This window comes from Lissotriton helveticus, chromosome 2_1, assembly GCF_964261635.1.
Source record: "Lissotriton helveticus chromosome 2_1, aLisHel1.1, whole genome shotgun sequence".
Taxonomy (NCBI): Eukaryota; Metazoa; Chordata; class Amphibia; order Caudata; family Salamandridae; genus Lissotriton; species Lissotriton helveticus.
Window position 1 is genome coordinate 1,971,379,358 of NC_136059.1, and position 16,815 is coordinate 1,971,396,172.

At 48.3% G+C, this 16,815-nt stretch overlaps 1 protein-coding gene across 2 annotated transcripts in view; it reads right to left on the reverse strand.

Moving 5' to 3' along the window:
* Window positions 1-1,851: 1,851 nt before the first annotated feature.
* Window positions 1,852-16,815, reverse strand: part of LRBA (LPS responsive beige-like anchor protein) — a 2,244,423-nt gene continuing 2,229,459 nt past the window's right edge. For both annotated transcript variants that reach the window (XM_078676915.1, XM_078676916.1), the window contains exons 56-57: window positions 14,081-14,232; window positions 1,852-3,419 (exon numbers count right to left, since the gene is read on the reverse strand). In XM_078676915.1, the coding sequence (XP_078533041.1) occupies window positions 3,329-3,419; window positions 14,081-14,232 (243 nt within the window). In that variant the 3' untranslated portion in view covers window positions 1,852-3,328. The remainder of the gene's footprint in view (window positions 3,420-14,080; window positions 14,233-16,815) is intronic.

Here is a 16,815-nt window from a genome sequence, read left to right on the forward strand (position 1 = left end):
AAGCGCGCGGCGGCCTGCTGTTTCGGCATCTTGCGGGGTCTTCGACCCGTATTAAAATTCTTTGATGCGAAAACTAGGCAACTTGTTATCCAGGCCACCGTGATGTCACGCCTTGACTATGCCAACGCCCTTCTATCGGGCTTAAATCAGGCGGAACTCACCCGCCTGCAGCGTGTACAGAACGCAGCAGCAAGAGCGGTTGTGGGACTGCCTAGATTCTGCTCTACGGCCAACACCTTGCGCACGCTGCATTGGCTCCCGATCGCTCGGAGGATTCAGTTTAAGGTCCTTTGTCTTGCTTTCAAAATCATCAAGGGAGCACCTGCCTTGATTCTTGCCAACCTCCTGTCTCAGTACATCCCGGGCCGTGCCCTACGATCCTCTGATCTGCAACTAGCTGTTGTTCCCCGGTTCAAGCGCTGCCGGGCCGGCGGCCGTTCGTTTCAAGTTCGTGCCGCCGTGCTGTGGAATGCTCTTCCTTTTGAGATCCGGGCACTCGGTGATTTGCTTTCCTTTCGGGGAGCAGTTAAAACTTTTTTGTTTCCTTAGCCCCCTTGTCCTCCTTTCGTGCCTTGTTGTGTTGTGCTGCTACCTGGCGGGCGCCGGGACGCTCCTTTGCTCGAGCTTCTGTGCGCCTTATAAATTAGCGCAACATAACATAACACGAAGCTACTGTAATATACTGCGATGGGCTTATATATATATAAATTGCAATAAAGACCCAAAAATATATAAACTGTAGACAAGACCAATTGTATTGCATAAGCCCCAATCATAGACCTAATGGCTGGAATAAAGGCTGATAACCCAGTTAAAAATTGTAAACAAATAACCAAACAATAAAAATAACCACAATAATTCCACCACTCTCAGGGGAGTATCAGATACTTCACAGTGGTAGGATGAATGTGATGCAATCCGTACAGTTTCTTAAATAAAGCAATGTCTCATGGCCTTACTTCTAAATCCTCAAGTGTGATAATAGATGCAGGATTAAAGAGGGGTGGCCGAGCCCGGCCTCAAACGGTCTCTGACGGCCGTAGACGGCCCCGCCCTTGTCCCGGGCTTCTCCCGGCGCCGCCCGCACTGCTTGAGGGCCGGGCCGGCTTTGAAGGCGGGATGTAGGCACGGGGGCTGCGGGCGCGTTGTAGATGGTGGCCGTTCCCCTCACGGCAGCAAAGGATAGCAGGCAGCTGGTGACAGGTTAGCGTGGCCGTTCCCCTCACGGCAAAAGCACAAGTGACAGCGCGTCCCCATTTCTTTGAGCTTTTAGACTTGGCCTATAAGCCTGTGATGTACTTGTTGTGGCAGATGAGGGAAAAAACGACTACAAGTGTAAAAAAAAAAAGGGAGGGGGCAGAGAACCATAGGGGGAGAGAGCAATAAGTTAATTGGGTTGCACAAAAGCATACAGGAACTAGAGTGTGGTTGTTACACGTAAGCAGACAGTGCAAGATGGCAACATGGGGACGGGAGAGAAGCAAACAAGGGAGAAAGATAAAACACATACTTTCGTGGAGTGCTTCACAAAAAAGAAAAAAAAAACTAGTTCCTGGAAAGCAAGCACCAGTGAAAGAATACAAGGAATTAATCAGAGTAGAGGTAAATTGGCTTTGCTCTATGGGAGAGACAAATGCAAGCTGGCTGGGCAAAAACAAAGCCAGCAAAAAGAAAGTAAGTAAATGGGGATGAAATCAAGGTAGATGTCAAGGATACGCAATAAGCGAAATTGCATTGCCAGGTAAGCTTTCTGCTTGTCCCCAATATGTCTTTCGCAACCAGACAGCTTTACTGTCTGGTAAGCTTCGACCTAAAACGCAAGCTACACAAAGGAACAAAATAGATAGTCAATTTTAAGTTTACAAATGCCATTTTATTTCTTTTTTTCCACTCGGACTGAGTTACTTCATTCAAAAAAGTTTGCTAAAAGAAATACAGTCATTGGATGCTTATAGTAGAAAAGTGGGAAATTGCTTCCGCAGTTAAGTAGAGAAATTCATATAATCAGTATTGATATGGAATGTAGGATTCAACTTATACAGGTCACAACGTACAATGAAAAAAGTCTTTATGCAATACAAGACTTACAAAACAATACAGTATTTTTCACAAATATTTTCACAGAATTCTGCACGGCAATCTTGTAAAAAAGTAGAATTATGCACCACCAAAAAACGAATTGTTCCTAAATGTACATTATTATTGTAGTCTTTCCTTCTGCTCTCCCAAGGTGAAGGAGCACAAAATGTGCGAACATGATTTGGTTTGGTGGCAGCAGTTTTAAATGTGAGCGCGCCGATCTAAAAGGGGAGGTGCACCATACATCTGTAAAAAGGCGTAGTGGAGAAGGCCAAACCCCGAGAAAACCTGGGGATGGTACTTAGGGGTAATGAGGCGATATCTGCTGGGGTCAAGCAAAACGGCTCACCGACTTCAGAAGGGATAGTGGTGTCGAAGTCTCTCCCAGAAAGTGTGCTTTGGTACTCAGAAATGCCATAAACCTCCTAAACATTGCTAGCGAACTCGGCAAGTATTCTTATTTTTTGACATTATCGAGGAACAATACACATTTTGGTGTGCGCCAACAGTATTATCGGATACAAATAGAAGTCTTCAAACTTGATGTAACACCAGCTCCAATCTGGTCGATATCTATTTTCTTGTTTCGCTTTCAACTACACGGCAAAACTAAATAAATCAAAAATAAAACAGGAAGCTAGAAACATGCTGAAACAGTGATATTGTTGTGAAAGTGCCATCGCAGTGTTCCAGCTCATGTTTACCATAATTTATATATTACCATTTACTCCCTCAAAAACATCAGTGCGGAAATAGTACAATCAATTGGGGGCAAAGACCACCAAAATACACAATACAGTGCAAACAGCACAGGGACAAATACCCCGGCTCCCAGTTTGTTAAAATAGGGCACATTAAATTACACAAAAACAAAGAGGCCGAATGTTTTTCTAAGTGATGTTTTTCACCCACTGATTGTTAGGGTTTCTTTCCATACACAGATGAAAATAGACTTCTCCGTTTGACTAAAAATATATATATATTTTAACTACAGAATGCAGAAGCCAGTGTTTTCTGCTCCTTTGCCCAAAATTCCCCCCGAAAAGTAAAGCAAAGTCTACAAAAATAGCAATTAACTTTAAAAATAGTTTGCTTTTTCCAGCAAATTTTAAGTTACATTCAGATGTAATATAGCTATTTATAAGGAACATCGCTGTGGCAGGATCCTGTACAGCTCGATACTTTAGAGCCTTGTTCCAGCAGGAGTCGCCAGTGTCAGTGCTACAGTGCCTCCGATGGGGTTCGTCTGTCAGTATCGGGTCTGGTATTCATGATGCCATCGGTTGAAGTCGTTGTAAAAAAGAACTATACTTCCAGATGCCATACCAGTCATTATGCACCTATAGGAAACAAGAATTTGGTAAAGGAAGTTAAAATTAATAAAAAATAAGGACTGGCCAAAATCCATAGCAAGCTCGTCACATGCAGTTCATGAAGCATCTCCTATCAAAGGATTATCAGCGTTTGGGACTCAAACAATCCTGGTTAAAACCAGCGATATCTCAATTGAAACTAACAATGGGCATCTCACTAATTTAATCTGTTGTCTGAACTGGAAAAGAAATAGCCAATTGTGTTATGTTTAGATTATGTTTCAGGTGTCCCTTCTGCAGCATTTAAACTATCTGGATTTTTACTGCTAGCGCAGAATCCGATCTAACCAATATTTGGCCTCATGCTCTCCTCTATTTCAGCAACTGAAACAGTTCTGCAGTCCAAAAAAAACACATTTTGCACATCTTATGATTGGCCTTGTTTGTCCCCAAGTGACGAGGATTTGCCCCATCCCCAAAACTAAATCTAGTTTAGCCTCCTTAAATCGTAGCTCCTTCAAGGCCACAACTATTACACACATCTGGAGCACCAAAATTCACCTTACTTACCTCACCAAAGTTCTTACTTGAAAACAATACCTGGTTTTAATCTTGCAAAGGTGTCCCCACCTTCAGCTCCCTTTAACAACTTAACTTTAACCACACTGACTTTTCGAATACTTGTTTGTGTGGTCTTTGTGACAAACAAGTTATTTACCTTCGGTAACAATGTATCTGGTAGAGACATAGTCTAGTCGCAGATTCCTTAACTTAGAATATCCCCAGGCGTCAGACTGGTCGGGAAAATTTTGCGCAGCAGCACCTCTGCACACCGGGGGCGGTGCCGCACGGCTGCGCCCTGAAGTCATCCATGGACGTGATGTCAGCAAAGCCATATAAGCTCCGGCGCACCGACATCAGCTTTCCGCATCAGAACGCGAAGCCATCACCAAAACTGTGAAAATATGGGAACAGTGTGCAGAAAAAGAAAAAACAAGGTATGGTGAATAAACATCACCATAGAAAGACAGTGCCAAGCACTGTAAACTGTAAACTGAGGGAGGAAAAGAACAGAGCACCACTCTGAGAGGAACCCCCACAAGTGTAAAGTCCCAACCGCCCCCGGAGGCAGAAGAAGATGCAGAGCATAGGCAGGATAGAACCCTTGGCATCTGTGAACTTGTGCCACCAGAGTCACAAGACCCACCATTGAGATAAGAGCTCTTGAGGCGGAAAGCCGAGAGCGAGGGAACTCCTGGAAAGTTGATTTTAAAAACTGTATTTCGTGATTGTACCTGTGTTTTAAAGCTAATTTGCACTTTGCTCACCTGATTGCTCTGTGTCGCTGCTCAGCCGAGTGAGGCGCTGAAGCAGCCAGCAGGCAACCGCCGCGACCTCCCGGGCTCCGCCCACCGAGTTAGGCCACGCCCCCTTTACTATATCTAGGCGCGCCCTGGTGACAGCGCTGCTTAGATAAGAGCTCTTGAGGCGGAAAGCCGAGAGCGAGGGAACTCCTGGAAAGTTGATTTTAAAAACTGTATTTCGTGATTGTACCTGTGTTTTAAAGCTAATTTGCACTTTGCTCACCTGATTGCTCTGTGTCGCTGCTCAGCCGAGTGAGGCGCTGAAGCAGCCAGCAGGCAACCGCCGCGACCTCCCGGGCTCCGCCCACCGAGTTAGGCCACGCCCCCTTTACTATATCTAGGCGCGCCCTGGTGACAGCGCTGCTTAGATAAGAGCTCTTGAGGCGGAAAGCCGAGAGCGAGGGAACTCCTGGAAAGTTGATTTTAAAAACTGTATTTCGTGATTGTACCTGTGTTTTAAAGCTAATTTGCACTTTGCTCACCTGATTGCTCTGTGTCGCTGCTCAGCCGAGTGAGGCGCTGAAGCAGCCAGCAGGCAACTGCCGCGACCCCCCGGGCTCCGCCCACCGAGTTAGGCCACGCCCCCTTTACTATATCTAGGCGCGCCCTGGTGACAGCGCTGCTTAGATAAGAGCTCTTGAGGCGGAAAGCCGAGAGCGAGGGAACTCCTGGAAAGTTGATTTTAAAAACTGTATTTCGTGATTGTACCTGTGTTTTAAAGCTAATTTGCACTTTGCTCACCTGATTGCTCTGTGTCGCTGCTCAGCAGAGAGAGGCGCTGAAGCAGCCAGCAGGCAACCGCCGCGACCTCCCGGGCTCCGCCCACCGAGTTAGGCCACGCCCTTCTTTTCGGATATTTGAGAATGTGCTGTTTCCGGAGGCGCAGCGGACGGGCGCAGCGGGCGCGCCGGCGGTGCGCCGAAGGCGCGCCAAAGGCAAGCCCGTCTGCGCTCATCCGCGACCTGACGGGACCAGGGGCCACAATCCTTGGTTCACCGATCTCCCAGGGCAGGCCATATAGCTCGGCAGCCCTACATAGCATAGGAAGAAATGTCGTTGCTCAGTGCATGCATATATATGTTCCCACAGAACTTCCCCTCAGCTGCCCAGATTGCAAACATCCCTTCCGGAATAACCCCTTGGCCAATGTTCCGAAATACTGTATGTATGCACTAAATTGCCGATCACTGCCCAAGCACTGTACACAAATCGCCATGCTGCTTGAGGAGCACAAGCCAGACGTGCTCTTTTTAACAGAGACATGGCTTACGGCCCAATCTGAGCCCGATATTGTTACAGCCTTACCAGCTAGTTATCACATTTTTAGACTCGACAGACCAGAAGGGAGAGGGGGTGGGCTGGCCATTATCATAAAGGACCAGTACCACTGCCGCACTACAACATCCACCATCCCTGGCTGTGAGAGTCTGGAATTCTGTATAGAGTTTAACGCCAACCACTCCTTCTCTGGTACGCTGATCTATCGCCCCCCTGAGTCTGCAAAACTATTCCTTCGAGCACTACCAGAGATCGTAGCAAAAAGATCCCTATCGGCGGCTAGTTACACAGTATTGGGAGATCTCAATCTGCACTTTAACTCGCCGTCCGACCGTTTTGCGAAAGAGTTAGTTGATGACCTCGAAGCCCTTCAACTGACCCAGCTGGTTACATCCCCAACCCACGAAAAAGGGAACCTTCTCGATCCTATTTTTAGCAACAGTATGGATCTAATAACTGCCCAACCTATCCCCTTACCATGGTCAGACCACTACCTGGTGCCGTTTACCTGGTCCACCCATAAAACCCCCCAATTATCCCCCCAAATCTCGATGAGAAGAAACTGGAAAAAACTCCCCGGCGACCTTTGGAGGCGTGAGTTAGACGCCACCCGTCCGCCATCCTGCTCAGACCCCAATCTGGCATATGGAAACTATGTTAGCTGGATCACAAATTCTTTAGACTCTCTCTTGCCTCTTTGCAAATCGTCCTCTAAGCGAGTGCAGACATCAGCTCCCTGGTTCTCTGACTCGCTGAGAGAGTTAAAACGTCGATGTAGGCAACGGGAGAGAGCCTGGCGCGTAGACTTTCTTCCGGAAAAAAAGGCAGCTTATAGAGAGGCGATCAATAGCTATAAAGAAGGGATCAAGGCAGCCCAGGCAACTTATTATTCCGACAAAATCTTGGAAGCCAGATCTAAGCCTAAAGAAATTTTTAACGTAGTAAAGCAGTGCATGAGTGTCCCCACTGCTCCCCCTTTAACCAAGACCAAGGAGCAATGTAATGAACTGGCGGAATTTTTTCATGACAAGGTGTTGAACATATATTCCACCTTTCCAGCCATGGCCGTGAATCATGAGGTGTCCGACCTATCCAACTCGGAAAATCTCCCCTGTTCAGGCCTGTCTACTACTGAGCCGACTCTTGATCACTTCCCCCTCCTGGACCTTGTCACCTTAGAGAAAGTGGCTCGCCAGGTTAAGTCGGGCTCCCCTCGAGACCCAGCCCCCCCAGAAATCCTGATGCAGGCAGGTGATGCCATCCTCCCTGTAGTCCTGGAACTGCTAAACTCATCTCTGTCCACTTGCACAGTTCCCACTGCCTGGAAGCAAGCCTCGGTGCGGGCGCTTTTAAAAAAAACTAATTTGGACCCTGACGACCACTCCAACTATCGCCCCATCTCATTGCTCCCATGGACTGGTAAGGTGCTGGAAAAACACATAAATGCCCTCCTGGTCCAGTTTTTGGAGAATCACTCCCTACTGCACACTTCCCAGACAGGCTTCAGACCTGGCCACGGGACTGAAACCGCCTTGCTAGCAGTTACCGAAGAGTCTCGAAGGATACTGGATCAGGGGGGATCAGTGGCAGTGATCCTCCTTGATCTAAGTGCTGCCTTCGATACGGTCAGCCATGTCACTCTGCTGAACCGTCTCCAGAACATCGGAGTCTCGGGAAACGCACTAAGGTGGTTTAGGTCCTTTCTGGCTGATAGATCTTTCCAGATCTTTGATGGCAATACAACATCTACCATCAAGCCTCTTAGCTGTGGAGTTCCGCAGGGCTCATCGCTGAGCCCTGTATTGTTCAACACCTATATGAAACCGCTAGCTGGGGTAGTAGAACCGTACGGCATTAAAATCGTGTCGTACGCCGACGATACCCAGCTGGTGGTTTCACTGGCCCAGGAGAACGGTGGGCAAGCCTCGGCCGGCCTGCTGAACTGCCTGGAGAGCGTGAGGGAGTGGATGACCAACTCCTCCCTCAAACTGAACGGTGGAAAAACTGAACTCATGCTCTTAGGCCCAGCCTCACCACTATCCTTCTCTTCCCTATGGCCCGCTGGTCTAGGGGTACCTCCTACCCCTAAGGACAGTGTCAAGAGTTTGGGAGTTTGGTTAGACCATAAACTCTCCTTCTCCACTCAGGCCACCAAGTTGTCTGCCACCTGTTTTGGCCTTTTAAGAACGCTGAGGAAAGTTTTTTCACTTTTACCTCTAGATGCCAAGAAGGTGGCAGTACAAGGCCTCATCCAGTCCCGTTTAGACTCAAACAACGCCCTATATCTGGGGGCGCCTGAGATGACTCTTCGAAAGCTGCAGGTGGTACAAAATTGCGCAGCACGTACCATCCTCCAAATCCCACGGTCACAGTCCGTTAGACAGGGACTGAAAAGCCTACATTGGTTACCGGTGAGACAGAGAGTGGCTTTCAAGGCTCTGTGCATCACACATCGAGCTTTTTGGAAGACTGGATCAGCAATCAACACCAGCCTTGTCACCCCTTACCACCCTAACAGGAACCTCCGGTCTTCCGGTGCTTTTCTGGCAGTGGTACCCAGAGTAAAGAGAGCTAGGTCGGGGGGCAGGATGTTCTCACTGAACGCCGCCAAGTTGTGGAATGCACTCCCCCTTGATCTTCGATCCACACCCGACCTACTCCCTTTTCGCAGGAAACTGAAAACCATACTATTCAGGAAGCCCTTTTAGTTTCTCCTGTGTTCCGTCACGTCTCTGTCTAAACTCAGTGCTTGGACGCCCCTGGGCAGCAACTGCGCTTAATAAATCGATAAATAAAATAATAATAAATAAATACATTGAGTTATAGCTCCTCGGTGAACCATCACAGCAGCTGGCAGACAGGCTGCAACCACAAGAAGTGACAGTGAAGGACAACCAGTCCAAAATCCAGGAGCAAGGACAAACTGGAGAAGTGGAGAAGTGTGGCTCAATGGTTAGAGCGGCAGACCCTGATGCAGAAGTCTGGCCCGGGACCAGGGTTCAGTTCCCGCCTCGGCGGGTCTTGATCTCAATGTCCTCTGACTTGATAATTCTCGCCTCGGTGCTTATTCTAATCATGAGTCCCACTCTGCAACTCTGGGCAATACCTTGCTTAATCTCCACAACGGCCCCAACAACGCTAGGATGCCTGGCTTCACCTTGGGAGTGCCCAGGAGTGGGTACTTCACAGGGAAAGGCCAGGAAGGGTTCCTCAGCGGTATTCGTACAAGCGCCGAGAGGCCTCCGGGTAGTCGTGCGCTATACAAGTACCTTTACATTTACATTTACATAAAGCGTCACCTAAAAGAAGATGTCAAATCCAAATAATGGATCTGCCGAAGGCAGCTTTGTCGGAGACTGCAACCGCTAGAGTGCAGGGGAGGCAAGAGTCCTCAAGCGGTTGAAGAAGATAGAAGAGAGAATAGAGAATAGACTCACATCGGACAACCCAGGATAAGGGTTGTAAAGGACACATGTCATATGAGCATACCGTCCAATCACAAGAATGGGCAGAGCAAAGCCACGAAACCGAATGTAGTCTTGTGAGTCGGAGTGAAGAGGAAACGTCACCCCGCAGAGGAATAAAGCCACCCAAAGGGAGGCGAAGGCAAGAAGCCCAACCTGAAAAGGTTGTCGCAGAACGGGGAGGACGGTCGGGTGTTAAGGAATCTGCTGCTAGACTATGTCTCTACCAGATACATCGTTACCGAAGGTAAGTAACTTGTTCATCTGATAGAGACGTCCAGCCGCAGATTCCTTAACTTAGAATGGTAGAGTGCACACAGGCCGCGATTCTTAGGGAATTCGCGACTCACCCGCGGCATGCATGTATAACTGTTACGCTGGTAGGGCCGCACGCACTACAGGACTTTTTCAAAGGGATAACGCTTCCGAAACTGGGGGAGGAGGAAGCCGAGGCCTTGGGGGCACCCATATCCAGGGAGGAAGTACTAACAACAATCAAGTAACTGAAGTCTGAGAAGTGCCCGGGGAGTGACAGGCTCCCGGCGGAGTTTTAAAAAAGATTTGCCCCTCAGCTGGTCGACTACCTCTTAAAGGTGTTTAACAAAACTAGTAATGGCATGCGGAATCACAACGCGGTCGTTGTAACGACCGCGTTGTGATTCCCTGCGGGGAGAAAGATTCGTGGTAAACGTTGTTTACCTCACACATCATATCTTTCAGGCTATTCTGTACTAGCTTTGAAAACTCTGACTGATGCAGCCATGCATGTCTGTGCAGCGCACATGACTGACCCATTGCCGTTTCCACAGAATCGGTGGTGTCCATACCACATTTTATGGTGAATTCTGCCTCTTCCCAGCCATCTTCTACCACCAGTAGTGCTTCACTCCTGGCTTCCACTTAAAGAGATGGCAGCCGATGTGCCAAAGAGTCCCATAAAGCATGAGAATATCTGCCCAAAACACGCCACGCTTAATGACCTCAATGGCGAACTAACGGAAGAGAATATATTACTCTTATAATGCTCTAGCCATCTGGATTCTTTATTTGGTGGAACCAAGGGATGGACTAGGGTCTGGCGAAGTTGTAGCAGCCTGTACCACCAGTTTTTTTGTGGTGGGATGGCGCACAAGACAAACTGGGTCCGCAGGGGCGTGTCAATGCCAATGGGCTACAACTCCTGCTCCTGGTTTCGCCCAAGCCCCTACCAAAAGGTTATATAGAGAATCATGATAAGAGAGTAAAGGCTCCAACCCATCTCACCTTGGTGAAGAACATCCACCAAAGGATCTGTGGATAATTCCACTGAGGAAAGCTGGCAACCTACCACTACAGTGCCCTCCTCAATACTGCTGCATAAGAGGAACTCGCCTCCATTATCATACCAGGTGGAGAAAGTAATTCTGAAACTGTAGACGACTCAAGTCCACTAGCCTCACCCAGCTCAGTCAGCTAATTTTCCTCCAAAGGAGACTGGACAGCAACGTCCAAAGGGTTTGAACACCCTATATTCTCCCCTTCACCTGCAAAACGGTTCATTCCCATAGGAGTAGCATAAACAGGTTGCATAAGGGCAGATGGAGAGATGCCTAAAACAGACGGCTCCATCGACGTCGCTGTCCAGCACCGTTGTGGTGTCATATTAATGTCGGAAAGAGTAGTTATGGGTTCGGCGTCGATCAGCGCCACTGAAGTCATTGACTGCCCTGATCCCCAAGGGCTGTGCACAGGCGCTGCCTCGAATCTGACAACGGATTCAGAGGGCCTAATTGTCACTGAGGGAAAACCTGCTGATGAAGGTGCAGTCAGGGCACCTCTCCCCTGCTTGCGACTTGAATGTGCACCAGAGGGGGGGCCTAAAGACTTAATGCAGGGAAATGTGATATTCCCGTATTTGGGCTACAGTCACTCTGGCTCCAGGATATTTAGGGAGGCGTAGGGTGGATTCATCTGAATGCTCTGCAACCGAAGGTTGGGGACGGCATCAGAAACTAACTCATGTTTCAACCACTGTTGCTTCCGAACCCTCCTCGACAGATGGAGACGGCCCATTCCCTGAACGGCTCCTAGACTGGTCTCTGGACTTCGATGAAGATTGACAATACTGCGGTGCATCAGATAGTCGCGCCACTAAAGGTTTATTTTGGTGCTCTCTAAACGCCTTTGACCGAAGATGCACAGGAACGGCACTCTTCAGAGTCATGGTGTTCTTCAAGGCACCACAAACAGATAGTATGAGGATCAGAGATCGACATCTGTCTGTCACAAGATCCACTGGGTTTAAACCCCGAAGACATTTCCAAACGTACACTGTTTCCTTGACAAAATGGGCAAAAACAAGCCCCCTCAGCTGCTCCGGATCATGTTGGAAGCGCGGTAAAGAAGGAACTGATGTCCGCAAGGGGATTTAGGGACTCTGTCGACATTACAACCGATGGATGACGTTGAAACTGAGTCGCGCAGCACCCTTAACCGACGCGCAGACGGGTTATGGGGAAAAAGTGTCAGATCCGGTCTCGTGCTTGGGAAGTGCAGGAGGTTGGCTTAGTGTATGATGCTCACTTAAAGGAGTGCTGCACCTTGCACAGATCGAGGCAACCCTTATGGTGACTTTGGTGGTCTTTGTTAACCTTAAAAGCTCTTAAAAGGGAAGCTGTTGAGCAGCCTTCAGGCTTATACTTCAGCAGTGTAAAGCAACTTGTTTTACCACATTTAATCAAGAGTGTAGATTAGATGACCAAGAACCACACCGCGTTTATGAAATATAAATCTATTTATTACACCACACAATCACTACGGCTTGGTATATCTCCTTCTTGTTCAGAGATATCAACAATACACCTGAGAATACTTCAAGGAAATCAGGTATGTATAACAATTATACACTGGTGTCAGGGGGAAACCAAACCATATACTAAATAAGTGGATGCAAAGGAGAATGGGACTTGGTCCAAAGGGGTTAGAAGAGCTTGGAGAACCAGGAACCACTCAAGTTAAGTACCCAGGAACCCCAAGGGGGGCTGTGGGCAGAATGGAACCAAAACTGCGAGTCCAACAGAAGTCAAAGGAGAAGTCGCGGTTGCAGTTTTAAAGAAAATGGACCCTTCCTAGAGGACCCAAGAATTCCTTTGGAGGACGGAGGTTAGGGAACCACCCCACCCGTGGATGCCCAAGGAACCAGGTTACTTGCCTCAGGAAAGCCGGGTGCATAGGGATGTAGTGATGTTGGAACCTCTTGTAGATGACAATAGGCAACTTGGGAAGAAAGGACTCTGTAGAAGTCTGTGAAGACGGCCGGCGGAATCCATGGGTTGGTTCTGGAAGAGGAGAACCTGCAGGCAGAGGGGACAGAGTCTTTGCCACTCTCAGGTGACCAGGAGGAATGGAAGCACAGTGCTCCCTATTGGCAGGAAATTCCGACAAGCTGACGAGGACCTCATTGTTGCAACTTTGGGGACCAGGTGACGCTGTGGAAGACCAGGAGCCATACAAGAGCTATCCCACGTCAGATGTTGGTGTCTAGGTGGTCCGTGTCCAGCAGGCACACCAACAAGCCCTGGTAGCCGCAACTGGCATGGACGACGAAAAGATGCAATCGTTAGGACCAGCAAGGTCCAAGGTACTCACCATGTTCAGGAGAGTCAGAGTAGGCTTGAGCAAGCAGGAGAGCCCACCACATCAGAAGAAGACCCTCGAGGTGACCCACAAGCCAAAGGAACAGGACTCTCAAGAGTACCTCAGGCAGCTCACCAAAGATGGAGGACCATGATGCAAGGGATGCAGGGAGGATTCGAAGGATGACGTTCCTGAGGCTGGAGCTTCTTGCAGCCCAAAGATCTCTGGAGTGCAGAGCAAACAAGCATTTTCAACAGCAAGTGGAAACAGTGCACAGGGGTTTGGTCCCAGGAGCTCCGACAAGAGATACTGTCCTCCAAATTCCAGGAAAGACAGGTTAGGCCTTGGGGGAACCACAGAACCACCACCTGTGTTGCTGGGGTTCGGGAATTCTGTAGGATGACAGGAGCAGCAGAGAGGTCAGCTTTGACGCGGTGCCTGCAGATGCAGGGGAGTGACTCTTTCACTCAAAGGGACATTACTTCGGATGTCCTTTGAACATTTTTGCTTGGGCTGATTTTGGTTTCCAGTCTGGATCTGCCTCCCATATTTTTGGACCAACAACTAATAGGGTCTGGTAACATGCATGGCCTCTGGCTCAGCAGACGCTGTTCAACAGAAAACAATGTACAATGGTAGTCATGTTTATTTCAAGCAGCCCATATGATCATCTGGTAGGACATGACAGTTTTCGGAGCCACAAAGTGGACATAGGTATTGGTTACCCATAACATATGTCAAATAATTTATTGGGAAATTTTAGCCTGGCCCGATAGGCAAAATCAAATAACGTTACTGGATTCTTTTTTTTGTGTAAATCAAGGTTGCGTTGGTCTTGCTTTGTTTCCATAGAAGGGGTACTACTTAGTTTGCCTGACCATCTGAACACCCTCTGTTAACCTTGTTTCTAAATGTCCTCAACTTTACACAAAAGTTCACAAACCTCTGATGCCCAAGGATGTCTTACCTCTGGTCAAATGACATTGCCATGGAACGTATTCCAGCGTCGCAACCTGGGTAGGCAAACAACTGCTTGAGGTCGCACACCTGCCACACCATGATGACACCACTATCCCCTCCTGTGAGCAGGTACTGACCATCCCGACTCAGCTGAATTGCCTGAAGTAAGACACAATAAAAAGATACATTTAATAAAATACTTTACGAAAACAGGCAACTTACCCAGTGCCTGTTAAGTGGTGCCAAACATGAAATCACAATCTAATAATGAATGCCTCTTACGTATTCAGTACAAGTTATTACAATAGCAGAACGTTTTCTTTTTCACTATTGTCAGACCTCATTTAGGTTACACAGCGCTACTGGACCCTAACTATGGTGGCTGAGGTCGTTTGCCACTAGTGTCCGGAGTCTGTCCTACTAGGGCTGTGCAAACTGGATCACATACAATCATTTCCACATTTGACTCTCAGGGTAGAAGGGGTGAACAGTTACTGGCTACTCAAGGAGGTAGTGTGGTGGGCACAAACACAGAACTCAAAAAGCCTTTAACAGACATCTTTTAACGGAAGTGCAGGTAAAATCTGTGGGCTACCTACGTTATAGGGTGTTGAGACCCTCTATATGACCACTCCCTGTGGGAAGTAAGCATAGCCCTGTCCCTAGAATGCTAATTCTGTCCAAAACAAGATGGAGGAATCAGAAACGTGGGGTCTACATCAGCTGGCCCACCGAACGGGTGGTGCTGGCTGAATGTGGGCACACCTCCTAATCTTACTAATTTTCCCACTTGACTTGCTGCCAAAAATGGCAGCAGGACGGGGGTGGGAATCTCCACTATCTGGAGAGGCCTGGGACGAATAACAAAGGTAGCAAGGGACTTAGAAGCTCACTGTCCTGGACTGCATATCCTGCGTAGAGGAGGTGTGCACATGTCCTCCCAGAGCAGGATTTATTCCTGGCCGCTGAGAGCGAAAGCTCTCACCTCATGACATCAGAAACCGGTCTATGTTGGCTGGCTGGTCGAGGCCAGTCAGTCAATACACTAGTAGTCGGTGGGTTTTCAGTGGTTACCTCTAAGAAGCCCTCTGGGTGCATTGCTTAAAAAATCCGCCACTGACAGCCCACGCTTGGTAAGGTCAGAAACAATGCCTGCTAGGGAAGAAGGTGTTCACATCTCCTCCAGAAGGATGGCTAGAGATTTAGCATATCAAGGCCAGGAGCTTCAAGGACCCTGCCACCTTTGATATGCGAACCTGGCTTCACCCAGAACTAGGAGATGACACCACCTGCCCTGAGACCCATGTGGCACCAGGACATGTGGAAAATTAGCTATACAGTAGGAGTGTTGCACCTCCAGGTTAGTCACACCTCTATGGTGGGCTACCTGATGTGCTCCACAAAAGAAGAGTTCCACCACCTTGTTTTTAGATGAATTGGGAACTCTGTAACAGGGTCATACCCACCCCCCATAGGAAGTGGTCATATATGGGTTGTAGCGACCATAGGGGTAAGTAGCCCATTGGCCACTACCCTTCACTCCCCTTAATACAACTAAACTGAGTGTTTAGGTGGCTCCCTGACACCGGCAACTGAGATTCATCTGCCTGAAAGGAGAAGGACAAATAAGTGCCTAACACTTGAGAATTGTGGACCAGCGCCAAACTTGGCACAAAACCCTGCCTGGCTGCTACTGACCTGGTAATCACCAAGACCGACTCATTCTAGAGTGGAACAACATCCCTAAACCCTTGGAGGTCTGCCCAGCACTTCACTGACCTATCAACATTTCCCTTGGAGTGGAGGAGCCACTTCCCTGCACCAACAGGCAGCAACAGCATCTGCCTGGTACAGCCTTCTGTCGATCCCTGGGCCCACAGAGGGAGCAGCACTCCAGGAAAAGGTATTCATTGCTCAAGGAGGTCTGATCCATCTCCCTACCATGTTTGGAGACACAAGGACCCCCACCCCAATCACCAAAACCTGGGGTACTGGAGCCAGTTGCAAGAACCAAGGCTTGTTTGTGTTCATTAGGAACACCACTGCTGCCAAACCTTACCTGCCTGATGAGGGACTTCAACAGAGGCCAGCTTCACACAGAGTGGCTCTGCTGTATTTGTTTTCCCTCTTCTGCAGGTGCATCAAGACCGTGAAAGCAACAAACACACTAACCCGCTGGACAAAACACCTCTGCACCTTAGCGCCCCAGCTGAGGCTCAAATAAACCAACGGTGTCTCTTGGTCCTGAGACCCTCAAGAGCTGAGACCCTCCTTGGGTTTTGCAAGACTGGTCCCTCAGTCCCCACTTGCAGCCTTTTTCTCACAGGTCCTTTTGGCCATTTACTTAAGCGGGTAGCATTTGAGGCTGCCACTGCGTAAGCACCTCTGCACCCGAACACCACAGGGCACGTAAACTTGAACTGTTGGGCCTTTCTTGGACCATGCTCCCTACTTACCATAAGTCAGGAAGAACAGTCCTGTAAGTGTACCTATGCAGTAAATGTTTCTCCCATAGGATAACATTTCCGCATTCGAGGCTCATGCCTCAAATCTGATAACTGTGATTTTCTACTGTTTTCCTATAAAAATAAAAAATTTCTAAAGTACTTACCCGATTCCGATAATCTTGGTGTCTAAAAGTATATATAAATGTGTTCTTTTTCTAAATTGCGCTCTAGTTTCTTCTTGAGTGTGTGTCTCATTTATTGACTGTGTGTGCACCAAATGCTTAACACTACCATC